This window comes from Ovis canadensis, chromosome 21, assembly GCF_042477335.2.
Source record: "Ovis canadensis isolate MfBH-ARS-UI-01 breed Bighorn chromosome 21, ARS-UI_OviCan_v2, whole genome shotgun sequence".
Classification (NCBI taxonomy): Eukaryota; Metazoa; Chordata; class Mammalia; order Artiodactyla; family Bovidae; genus Ovis; species Ovis canadensis.
In genome coordinates this window covers 33,610,365-33,623,294 of record NC_091265.1, presented here as the reverse complement: position 1 = coordinate 33,623,294, position 12,930 = coordinate 33,610,365, and the positions used below count along the sequence as shown (strand labels likewise).

Genomic DNA, 12,930 nt, shown 5'->3' with positions numbered 1-12,930 from the left:
GGATGACAGAGGATAAGATGGTTGGATGGCATCACCGACTCAATGGACATGGGTTTGGGTAGACTCTGGGAGTTGGTGATGGACAGGGAGGCCTGGCGTGCTGCAGTCCATGGGGTCGCAAAGAGTCGGACATGACTGAGCCACTGAACTGAACTGAGAATTTTAGGAAGTTTTGCCAAAACTACGAAAGGGTTTATAACACTCAGTTACATAGGATCATATAGGTCACTGTGAAACAGTTACTTACTTGGCCAAAGTAACAAAAGATTTTGAAGGTAAATGTAGATCACTTTAGAGGTAAAGAAATTTAAAATCCATTATCAAAGGCAGTTTGATGTCTCAAAATTTGTACTATGCACAAAACTCTTTTCTTGGGATCCATCTTCCATAAACCTCTGCTTAAAAAAAGAAAAATCACTTTGTTCATTTAGAAACAGATATCTGTAAGTCAGACCTTTTTATTTAATAAAATGTAATTTCATTTTTCATACTTTTCTTTTTAACTAAAAACACACATCCTACTATCCTTAAGCAACCCTGAACTGTCCTTTATATTAGAATACTGTAAATTGGTGAATGTAAATACCAGTGCTAATTTCTAAAAACATTTGCTTTCTTATAGAGAAAATCTCAGAGTGGCACCAAACATTAATAGTCCAGAATCTCTTTAGTTTCTCTGTAAGAGGAAGTTAGTGTGATTAATATTTTAAAATCTTATTTTATTTGGAAATGACCTAGCTATTCAGTAAACTTTCATCACTTAGTTTAGCACAACTCTAGAAATTCAAGTTACTCCAACCTGGAGAAACTATTTTAGACAGACATTCCTAAAGCATAATAAAGCATTCATAAATTAATAGAATTTATCTAAAAGCTCTTGTCTCATTTACATTTTTCTTTGTTTAAAAGTTTCTTCACTTGAGTTACTTTCCTTATGGACAAATTTAGCTTAAATTAAAGCTAGGCACAATAAAAGTATTACACAGTGTTGATGACTCAAGATATGTCTTAATTAGATTAGCAAATAAACATTAATGACAAGTCGCTTCAGTTGTGTCTGACTCTTTGCGACCCCATGGACTGTAACCCACCAGGTTCCTCAGTTCATGGGATTCTTCAGGCAAGAATACTAGAGTGAATTTCCATTTCTTCCGCTAGGGTATCTTCCTGACCCAGGGATCAAACCCATGTTTCTTATGTCTCCTGCATTGGCAGGCTTTATCACTAGAGCCGCCTGGGAAGCCATGAAATATTTACTATTTCCCAGTTCATGGGAACCTGAAATTCATTTAGGTTGATTTCTCTTGTAACTGTTTGATTTGTAAACACTTACTTTGCTTTAAGTCAATTGAATTAGAGTTCATATGCAGATTAACTTCAGCAATATTATCCAAAACAAAGACACACTGAGACATACATAAATCCAGGCAGAGCTCTCATAGTTTTCCACTTGAGATTTAAAATGTCTCTTTGACCCCTCCCCCAACCCTTTCTTTCTTGGCTTGAAGTTCTAATTTACCCAAGGCTGAGGTCTCAGGCAAAGTGGGCTGTGTATTTCAAAGACATACAAGGGTTAACTTCAAGCTTTTCCCTGTGTGAGTGCTTAGTCACTCAGTTGTGTCTGAGTGATGGGCTTTAGCCCACCAGGCTCCTCTGTCCATGGGATTCTCCAGGCAAGAATACTGGAGTGGGTTGCCATTCCTTTCTTCAGGGGATCTCCTGACCCAGGGATCGAACTCTGGTCTCCTGAATGGCAGGCAGATTCTTTACTGTCTGACCCACCAAGCTATTCCCTAGGCAGTGCTTTTTAACAGGCTAGCTGTTTTTTAACTGCATATGCAAAAAGAACCAGTTTTGCAGTTTCAAAGAGAAAAAAAATTTTAACCAGTTTTTCTCCAGAGTCTAAAGAATATGGTGGCCATCCTGTGTCAAAAAAAAAAAAAAAAAGGTCATCTTTCTATAGTCACAGTTTTACAGCTGAAATATAGACCAAATAGTGCTAAAATTGACTGTGATAACAAGGGCAGATGGGCTGATAAAAAATCTTGGATTGCTCCGCTGGGGCGGTAGGGTCTTTGTTTGAGCAGAAGAATCTGCAGGGGGAAAGAAACTTGCTAAAGTGGGGGAAGCTAGGCTCCTCATTCCCTGATAGGGGAAGTTAGAAGGGAATTAGCTGATGGAGAGGGAGGCAGGGAGTTGGGGAGGTACAAGTCTGCAACTGGAAAAAGAAAGGAGAGAGGGCAGTGGGGGACACTGTTAGAGCTGTGGGCAGGTGCAAGGGAGAGCCTACTTAAAATGTGAAGATTTAATGCCAATTTTTTTTAATGCCAGTATAATTTTCGCATTGTACCATGGGCAATTGCCCTCACAAATCTCATAATTCCTTTCCCAGTTGTAACTTCTTAGACAATTTTAAGTTAGCTTCATGTACCTTGCAGTAGGCAGAGAAAAGGATCCAGCGTCTCACCCAGAGTGTCACATTCTTACCCTTTTTCAGTCTGTGCGAGCCGCAAACATTCAGTAACTGCTAAGGGTTTGGACCACTTTTTAAGATTCCAGTTCTCACGTAATCCAGTGAATATGTACCGTTCATTAGCTAATGAGCAATAAGGTGAATCTTGCCATCTGGGAATAAAAACTTCATCAACCTTAATCTCTTTCTTCTTGAAGAGAGGCATTTTGTTTCACAAATCCTACTCCGCGCCAACTAGTGTCTTGTTTTCACTTTCCTCTCAGGTTCAAAGGATTTGTTAACAAAATAAGCCACTCCTTATATACAAGTAAATAATACAAATATTTATTAGGGAATTATTTAGCTTGGTTTCAATATACTAACATTAAAAGAAAAGAGAAATGGAAACAGCAGAGGATACATCACCAAATAGGTAGGTTTTGGGGGGAAAGGTCCCAGCTAGTGCATCTGCTCCATGGGTGAGACTTTAAAAATTGCAGTTGTGGGTTCCTGCTTTTAATCCCTGGATGCAAACTGATACCATCAATATGTGAGCAAATTGCAGCTCTGGTTTCATGTTAATGCTATTTTTTTTGTCCTGTAAAACGTGGAATCTTGTTAAGCCTGGCGCTTGGTTGACCAGCACCCCTCCAGGGGCTCAACAATTTCAGAATTTGTCTCCAGTCTTATCTATGGTGCCTCAAGTCTTGCATTCACAGCAGGCAGTCAGGGCACTCAAAGTCAGGGCAATGTCCAGGCAGGTGAAAAGCTAGGTCAGAGGCCTGCTCTGCTTTGTCTCTGAAGCCTAAACAAGACTATTGATTTAATTTCCCTAACAGCATTTTTCCATGCCACTGGCCATCTGTTTGTCTACTTTGGAGAAATGTTTGTTTTGGTCTTCTGCCTGTTTTTCTGTTGGGTTGTTTTTTTGGTTGTTGTTGAGTTGTATGAGCTATTTGTATATATTTTGGATATTAAGCCCTTGTTGGTCACATTGTATGCAAATATTTTCTTCCATTTTGTAGGTTATTATTTTCATTTTGTTTATTGTTTCCTTTGCTGTGCAAAAACTTTTAAGTTTGATTAGGTCTCATTTGATTTTGTTTTTGTTTCTATGGCCTTGGGAGTCTGTCCTAAGGAAACACTGGTACGTTTTGTATTCAGTTCCGTTCAGTTCAGTCGCTCAGTCGTGTCCGACTCTTTGCGACCCCATGAATCGCAGTTAGACAATGTTTTATGATCTTTGTTTTGAAGTCTGTTTTGTCTGATGACAGTATTGACACCCCTGCTTTCTTTTCATTTCTATTTGCATGAAATATATTTTCCCATCACCTCGCTTTCAATCTTTGTGTGTCCTTTGCTCTAAAGTGGGTCACTTATAGGCAGCATATTGAAGGCTCTTGTCTTTTCATCCAGCCTTCCATTCTGTGTCTTTTGATTGGAGTATATTTAGTCCATTGACATTCAAGATAATTATTTATAGATCTGTATTATTATTATTATTATTGCCATTTAAACCTTGTTTTCCTGTTCATTTATTTACTTGGCTGTGCTGGGTCTTTGTTGCAGCAGGCTCTATCTTATAGTTGCGGCATGTAAACTGTTAGCTGTGGCTGTGTGATTTAGCTCCCTGATCGGGGATCGAGCCCTGGCCCTCTGCACTGGGAGCCTGGAGTCTCAGCCGCTGGACCACCAGGGAAGTCTCCCTGTTGATTTATATTTCTTCTTTGTCCCTTTCTTTTTCCTGTTGTGGTTTGATGATTTTCTTTTGTATTATAGTTCCCTTCTTTGTGTGTGTGTGTGTGTGATTTATTGTATGTTTTGTGGTTACCCTGGTTTTCAAGCACGTTAACCCCTTCCTATATCTACTTGCCACAGACTGGTAGTCATACACTGCCAGGTGTAGTCACACTGGATTCCAGCCCCAGTCCTCTCCCCGCTTCTGATACCCGAAGCCTGAGTTCTAGCACCCCACCCCTGCCAGCCCCAGTGGACTTGCACGTCGGGCTGAGGAGTGCCTGGTGGTACTGACTGTGCAGTTCTTCCTCTGCCCCGGCTGCCACGAACAGCCCGCTGCGCTCTCCTGTGAGGCCACGAGGCTCCTCTTCCATCCTGGCTGGTCTCCTTGCCAGTGAGGAGGCTTCCCAGGTTGCAGAAGTCTTTCCTCCTTTATAGCTCCCACTCAGTGGTAAACATCTCATCCCAATTCCTGTCTTGCTTGCTTGCTTTTTTCCCTACCCAGTTACATGGAGGTTTGTGGGTTTTTGTTTTTTTTTTTTTTTGCCTTTTTAGCCAGTCTGAGGCCTTCTGTCAGTGTTCAGTAGATATTCTGTGAGAATGATTTCACATATAGGTGTATTTGTGGCAGAGGGTGAGCTTCATGTCCTACTGCTCCAACATCTTGATCTCTCCCTGTGGTCAGTACTTCTAATCCTGTAGTGTTGTTGTCAGAAAAGATGCTTGATATGATTCCAAGTTTTCTTAAATTTACCAAGGCTTGCCTTGTGGCCTAGCATGTGGTCAACCCTGGAGACGTTCCACCTGCACTTAAAAAAGAAGTTGTATTTTGCTTTTGGATAGAATGCTCTCTGAATATCAATTAAGTCCATTTTGTCTAATATGTCATGCAAGGCCATTATTTCTCTCTTAATTTTCTGTTTGGATGATCTGCCCTTTGATGGAAGTGTGTGGGGAGGGTTAGAGTCCCCTACTATTCTTGTACTACAGTTGGTTTCTCCTTTTATGGCTGTTAGCATTTGCCTTATATATTGAGGTACTCCTATGTTAGGCACACATATTTACAATTGTTGAATCTGGGATTGATCCTTTGATCATTATGCAGTGTCCTTCTTTGTTTCTTATAACAGTCTTTATTTTGAAGTCTATTTTGTCTGATGAGCTACTCCAGCTTTCTTTTGATTTTTATTTGCATGGAATGCCTTTTTCCATCTCCTCATTTTCAGTCATGTGTCCCTAGATCTGAAGTGAGTTTCTTGTAGACAAGGTATATATGGGACTCATTTTGTATCCATTCAGCCAGTCTGTGTCTTTTGGCTGGAGCATTTAATCCATTTATATTTAAGGTAATTATCAATATGAATGTTCTTATCGCCATTTTGTTGTTTTAACTTCATTTTTGTAGGTCTTTTCCCTTCCCATCTTCTTTGCTTTCTTCTCTTGTGATTTGTTGACTATCTTTAGTGTAGAGTTTGGATTCCTTTTTCTTTTTTTAATGTGTGTATGTAGTGTAGACTTGGTTTGCAGTTACTATGAGGGTTTTTTTCCTATTATTTTTTTATTTTTTTAAATTTTTATTTTTACTTTATTTTACTTTACAATACTGTATTGGTTTTGCCATACATTGACATGAATCCACCACGGGTGTACATGCATTCCCAAACATGAACCCCCCTCCCACCTCCCTCCTCATAACATCTCTCTGGGTCATCACCGGGCACCAGCCCCAAGCATGCTGTATTCTGTGTCGGACATAGAAAGGCGATTCAATTCTTACATTACTATGAGGTTTTGATATAACAGTCTCTACAAGATTGTTTTTTAAGTTGCTAGTCTGTTAATTTCCCATGCATTTCCAATATGCTGCATTTCTGCTCTTCTCTTCTTAACGTTTTTGCTGGTCATGATATCATATTTGTGAGTAGATGATTTCTTACCTTTCTGTATGTTTGCCTTTACCAGTGAACTGTCCCATTCATAATTTTCTTATTTCTAGTTGTAGCCTTTTCTACTTAGAGAAATTCCTTTAACATTTGTTGTAAAGCTGGTTTGGTGGTGCTAGATTCTCCTAGTTTTTGCTTGTCTATAAAACTTTTGATTTCTCTGTCAAATCTGAATGAGAGCCTTTCTGGGTAGAGTATTCTTGGTTGCAGTTTTCTCCCTTTTATTACTTTTAACTATACCATACCACTCCCTTCTGGCCTGCAGAGTTTCTGCTGGAAAATCAGCTGATAAAGTTATAGGGATTCCATTTTATGTTATTTGTTGGTTTCCCCTTGTTGTTTTTAATATTTTCTGTCTTTAACTTTTGTCAGTTTGATTAATATATGTCTCAGTCTGTTCCTCCTTGGGTTTATCCTGTATGAGACTTTTTCCTTTCCCATATTAGGGAAGTTTTCAGCTATTATCTCTGAAAATATTTTCTCGGGCCTTTTCTCTCTCCCCCTTCTGGGACCCTATAATGAAAATGTTGGTGTGTTTAGTGTTGTCCCAGAGGTTCATTTAGTGTATTTTCATTGCCTTAAAAATCCTCTGCTCTATCTGTTCATCCCCTTCCAACTCCTGGCAACCTTCTTACTGTTTTCATAGTTTTGCCTTTTTCAGAATCATACACTTGGAATCATATAGTATGTAGTCTTTTCAGATGGAGTTTTTTAACTTAGGAATATGCATTTAAAGTTCCTCCATTTCTTTTCATGGCTTGAGAGCTCATTTCTTTTTAGCACTGGAAACTGTCCAGTGTCAGGATGTACCACAGTTCCATTTATCCATTAACCTGTTGAAGGATATAGGGTATTTTGTTGCTTCACAGTTGGCAGTTATGAATGAAGCTTGCATCAACATACTTGTGCAAGTTTTTGTGTGGACATAAGGTTTCACCTTCTTAGGGTAGATACCAAAGAGTATGATTGCTGCATAGGATGGTGAGAGTGTATCTGGTTGTGTAAGAAACTGGAAAACTTTCTTCAAAGTAGCTATACTATTTTACATTTCCACCAGCAATAAATGAGAATTCCTGTTGTTTCCCGTCCTTGCTAGCATTTGGTGTTGTCAGTGTTCAGGATTTTGGCCTTTCTTTTTTTTAAAAAATTAGTACTTACTGGAATATAGTTGCTTGCTACTGTTGTGTTAGTTCCTACTGTACGGCAGAGTGAATCAACTCTATGTATATATATACCCCCTCTTTTTTGGATTTCCTTCTCATGTAGGTCACCACAGAGCACTGAGTAGAGTTCCCTGAGCTATACAATAGGATCTAATTAGTTATCTTTTTTATACATAGTGTCTATAGTGTATGGATTTTGGCCTTTCTAATAGGTTGTTATTGTTGCTCAGTGGCTCAGCCGTGTCTGACTCTTTGTGACCCCATTTACTGCAGCATACCAGCTTGCCCTGTCCTTCACCATCTCCTGGAGTTTCCTCAAATTCATGTCCATTGAGTCGGTGATGCCATCGAATCATCTCATCCTCTGTTGTCCCCTTCTCCTCCTGCCTTCAGTCTTTCCCAGCATCAGGATCTTTTCTAATGAGTCAGCTCTTTGCATCAGGTGGCCAAAATATTGGAGCTTCAGCATTAGTCCTTCCAATGAATATTCAGGGTTGATTTCCTAAAGGATTTTCCTTTAGGATTGATGCTGTCCAAGGGACCCTCAAGAGTTCTCCAACACCACAGTTAGAAAGCATCAATTCTTTGGTGCTGAGCCTTCTTGGTGGTCCAACTCTCACATCTGTACATGACTGGGTGGAAAACCATAATTTGATTATATAGACCTTTGTTGGGGAAGTAATTTCTCTGCTCTTTGATATGCGGTCTAGGTTTGTCATAGCTTTTCTTCCAAGGAGCAAGTGTCTCTTAATTTCAAGGATGCAATCACTGTCTGTGGTGATTTTGGACCCCAAGAAAATAAAGTCTGTCAGAGTTTCCATTGTTTCCCCAACTATTTGTCATGAAGTAATGGGACTGGATGCCATGATCTTAAGGTTTTTTTGAATGCTGAGTTTTAAGCCAGCTTTTTCACTCTCTTCTTTCACCTTCATCAAGAAGCTCTTTAGTTACTCTTTGCTTTCTGCCATAGGGATGGTGTCATCTGCATATCTGGGGTTATGGATATTTTTCTTGGCAATCTTCATTCCAGCTTGAGCTTCATCCAGCCCAGCATTTCACATGATGTAACTCTGAATAGAAGTTAAATAAGCAGGGTGACAATAAACAGCCTTGATGTACTTCTTTCCCAATTTTTAACCAGTCCATTGTTCCGTGTCCAGTTCTAACAGTTGCTTCTTGACCAGCATGCACACAGGTTTCTCAGGCAGGTAAGGTGGTCTGTTATTTCCATCTCTTTAAGAATTTTCCACAGTTTGTTGTGGTCCACACAGTCAAAGCCTTCATTGGCTAGGCTTTATTGTAGTCAATGAATCAGAGGTAGATGTTTTTCTGGAATTCCCTTGCTTTCTGTACAGTCCAGTGAATGTTGGCAATTTGATCTATGGTTCCTGTGCCTTTTCTAAATCCACCTTGTACATCTGGAAGTTCTTGGTTCACATATTGAAGCTAAGCTTGGAGGATTCTGAGCATGACCTTCCTAGCATGTGAAGTGAGTGCAATTGTATGGTAGTTTAAACAATATTTGGCATTGCTTTTCTTTGATATTGGAATGAAAACTGACCTTTTCCAGTCTTGGGGCCACTGCTGGTTTTCCAAATTTGCTGACATATTGAGTGCAGCATTTTCACAGCATCATCTTTTAGGATTTGAAATAGCTCAGCTGGAATTACATCACTTCCACTAGCTTTGTTTGTAGTGATGATTCCTAAGGCCCACTTGACTTCACATATACAAGTTTCTAAATGCTCTCTCTGAACTTGCTTTGTCACAGCCTGCTAAGTGGACCACACTTTGATTACACTGCCCCGTACAGTGGGTGCAGGCTGGAGAGATGCCTGACCTGTATGCTCAGAGCTTTTTGTGAGAACAGAAACTCAGCTGGGGCCTGGGAATTGGCTTGCTCCAGGAGATGTGGTTGTCAGGAAGGGCTTCTTCTCGTCTCCCATAGGATCAGATGTGTCAAGAGCCCCAGCCTACTCCCACAGCGCCCTCTTTTTTTCCAGCATATTCTTCACATTGACCCCTGCCTTGCTCATTCGAGGAAAGAGGAACAACTTGGGGGTGGTCCTAGGGGAAGGGACTCTGGTTGGAGTGGGGGCCTGCTACTCTGGATGGTCTGAACACCATCACCCAGGAATGCAGGGCGGAGGGTGAGAGCGGCTGGTGGTGATATTGGCATGGACTCTGGAGCGTGTCTGAGAGTTCAAATATTAGAACCTTAGGACATTCAGATCTTGGAGTCAGGGGCTGTTAGAACTGGAGTTGTTCACCTGCCCCCCTGCCCGGCTTCTGGCCCAGAGTTGAGCTCCAAGTGTCTGTCCTGCCTGTGGCCTGGAGGTCTTGGGTTGCCACAGTGTGGGTGAGTTAGAGGCTCTTTGGGTGCCCCGGCTTAACTCTGGGTGCTCTGTTTTGAAGTTTCAGACACTGTGTGCTCCGTTTGACCGAACACAACTCGCAGCCCTTGATGACGAAGCTGCAGTGGCTCTTCGCCTTCCTGGAGCACAGCCAGGTGAGTCCAGGGGGAGCAGGGTGTGGGAGGCGGGGGATGCTGGAGAGGAGGCCTGGTCTGATGCCTCGCCTTCATTGGAGCCTGCTTGCTGTAAGCTGTTGGGCCCCAGTCCAGGCAGGCGTGGGTTCACGGGCAGACCCATGGGGCTGGCTCAGTGCCCTGACTGGGCAGGAGAGGGCTTGCCGGCGGAGCCCCCCGGTGTAGTGCTGCCCACATCGCTCCCATCGGTGGTCCAGTCCGCCGTATGAGGTGTTGCTCTGTTGGCCAGCTGTCATTTTGGAGCACTCACACTGCCAGGCACCCTGAGGGCTGTATGTTTTATTCACTGCTTCTGCCCTCATGGAACCTAAGGGCCTTGACCAGGCATCACACCAGGCCCTCTGCAGGGGCAGGGGCATGGAGGTGCGTCAGCCACAGTCATGCTTTCACAGGGCGCAGTCTGGTGGGGAAGATGGACCTGTAGTTCTTAAGCAGAGAACGAGGCATGTGTGGTTTCCACACAGGGTAGGGAGAGGTTGATCATGAGGGGGATGGTAGCCCTTGGAGGACATGCAGGACAGGGTCCCTGCATCTGGGACTTGAACTTTTAGCTAAGCTTCTGATAGGGGAAAGGGTGTTTCAGGCAGAGGGAAGGGCAACAAACAAGGGAAGAACAGACTCCTGGAGGACTGTTTCTCTATGTGGATGCCGTGCTCTTAGGCGGCATGGACTTGGTAGGATGGAAAAAGTCAGGGACGGACAGCTGGGAATGAATGGGGAGGCTGGGAGTTTGGTGCAATGACTCCCCAGAGCGACCCTCAGGCACGGCACGCTGTGGAGCTGGTTGGTGAGTGGCCCCCCAGCTCCTGACTCGTCTGTTTCCTGCTTTGGTTGCAGCGTCCTGCCATTTCTCCAGAGAACTTCCTGTCTGCATCCTGGACACCCTGGTTCAGCCCCGGCACCCAGCAGGACTGCTCGGAGTACCTGAAGTACCTGCTGGATCGGTAGGGGAGGCGGGGGCTCTGCATCTGGAGAGGGTGCTTGGGGGAAGCCCCGTGGCCCTGGGCGGTGCTGTCTCTTCCTGGAAACTGGGGTGTGGCCCGGCGCTCGTGGAAGGCTTGGAGAAGATGGGGACAGGAACTGCGGGTGGGGGGACGTTCTGGAGGTGCTGACGTGAAGCATGACCGGGGAGGGTAAGTGTGTGTATGTACACTGTGCTGTGCTTGCCTGAGTGTGCACGTGTGTGTTTTCTCATCAGCACTCTGGGGGCACGCACACAGCTTTTTGTGGCAGGTTTGTGAGCTTTATGAAGGTTAAGTATGTCGTGTGCGTGCTTGTCCCGAATACACGTGCACGGATGCCACCTAGTACACATGCAAGTGTGTCCCCTGTGCCGCCTGCTGCACGTGTGTAAACATGTGTGACCCGTGCGTGTGGACGAAAGCCCTTTCCTCCCCGCACCAGGCTGCACGAAGAGGAGAAGACCGGGACGAGGATCTGCCAGAAGCTCAAGCAGTCGAGCTCGCCCTCGCCGCCCGAGGAGCCCCCCGTCCCGAGCGCCACCTCGGTGGAGAAGATGTTCGGGGGCAAGATCGTGACTCGGATATGCTGCCTCCGCTGCCTGAACGTCTCCTCCAGGGAGGAGGCCTTCACGGACCTCTCGCTCGCCTTCCCCCCGCCCGAGCGCTGCCGCCGCCACCACCACCATCACCACCACCGCCGCCGCCGCCTGGGCTCAGTGCTGCTCCCTGCGGAGGACGCCGGCGCCCAGGAGCCGGGCAGCGCCGGGCCTCAGCGGCAGAGGAAGCACTGCATCACGGGGGGCGTCCCCCCCACCATCCTGGACATGGAGGGCCTGGGCCCCCACGGCCTCGGGGGGCAGAGCGGGCAGGAGGAGAAGGTGGAGAGGGGGGAGAGCACAGAGGAGGAGGCGGCGGCGGGAGAGGAGGAGGGGGAGGAGAAGGAGAAGGTGGAGGCAGAGGAGAAGGTGAAGGAGAAGGTGGAGGAGGAGGAGGAGGAGAAGGTGGAGGAGGAGGAGGTGAAGGAGAAGGTGGAGGAGGAGGAGGAGGTGAAGGAGAAGGTGGAGGAGGAGGAGAAGGTGGAGGAGGAGAAGGTGGAGGAGGAGGTGAAGGAGGAGAAGGTGGAGGAGGAGGTGAAGGAGAAGGTGGAGGAGAAGGTGGAGGAGAAGGTGGAGGAGGAGGAGAAGGTGGAGGAGGAGGAGGAGAAGGAGGAGGAGAAGGTGGAGGAGGAGCGAGAGAAGGAGAAGGTGGAGGAGGAGAAGGAGATGGAGGAGGAGAGGGCGGCCCAGGACGACGAGGAGGAGGAGGTGAAGGAGGTGGTGAAGGAGAAGGTGAAGGAGGAGAAAGAGAAGGAGGCCCAGGAGAAGGAGGCGGCGGCCGGCCCGGGCCCAGGGACCCTCCAGAGTGCTGCGGCCGCCTCCGGGGACGGCTCCCGCTCGGTCCTGGACCTGGTCAACTACTTCCTGTCGCCTGAGAGGCTGACGTCGGAGAACCGCTACCACTGCGAGTCGTGCGCATCCCTGCAGGACGCCGAGAAGGTGGTGGAGCTGAGCCAGGGCCCGCGCTACCTCATCCTGACGCTGCTGCGCTTCTCCTTCGACCTGCGCACCATGCGGCGCCGCAAGATCCTGGATGACGTGTCCGTGCCGCTGCTGCTGCGCCTGCCGCTGGCCGGGGGCCGGGGCCAGGCCTATGACCTGTGCAGCGTGGTGGTGCACTCGGGACTGTCCTCCGAGAGCGGCCACTACTACTGCTACGCCCGCGAGGGCGCCGCCCGCCCCGCCCCGGCCGCGGGAGCCGCCGAGCGGCCGGAGCCCGACAACCAGTGGTACCTGTTCAACGACACCCGGGTGTCCTTCTCCTCCTTCGAGTCTGTCAGCAACGTCACCTCCTTCTTCCCCAAGGACACGGCCTACGTGCTCTTCTACCGGCAGCGACCCGAGGAGGGGCCCGAGGCCGAGCCTGGCTCCCCCCGCCCCCGGGCCGAGCCCACCCTCCACAAGGACTTGATGGAAGCCATTTCCAAAGACAACATTCTCTTCCTGCAGGTGAGCAGACCCCCACGGGCTTCCAGCAGCCCACCGGCTCCGATTAAGTGGCTGCTCCTTTCTCAGAGTCTCTTCCTTTT

The 12,930-nt window shown here is 46.3% G+C and overlaps 1 protein-coding gene across 3 annotated transcripts in view; it reads left to right on the top strand.

The window, feature by feature from the left end:
- The window catches only part of USP35 (ubiquitin specific peptidase 35), a 61,665-nt gene that overhangs the window by 46,507 nt on the left and 2,228 nt on the right, over positions 1-12,930 (top strand). For all 3 annotated transcript variants that reach the window (XM_069564911.1, XM_069564913.1, XM_069564912.1), the window contains exons 8-10: positions 9,711-9,804; positions 10,681-10,787; positions 11,248-12,850. In XM_069564911.1, coding sequence (XP_069421012.1) covers positions 9,711-9,804; positions 10,681-10,787; positions 11,248-12,850 — 1,804 coding nt within the window. The remainder of the gene's footprint in view (positions 1-9,710; positions 9,805-10,680; positions 10,788-11,247; positions 12,851-12,930) is intronic.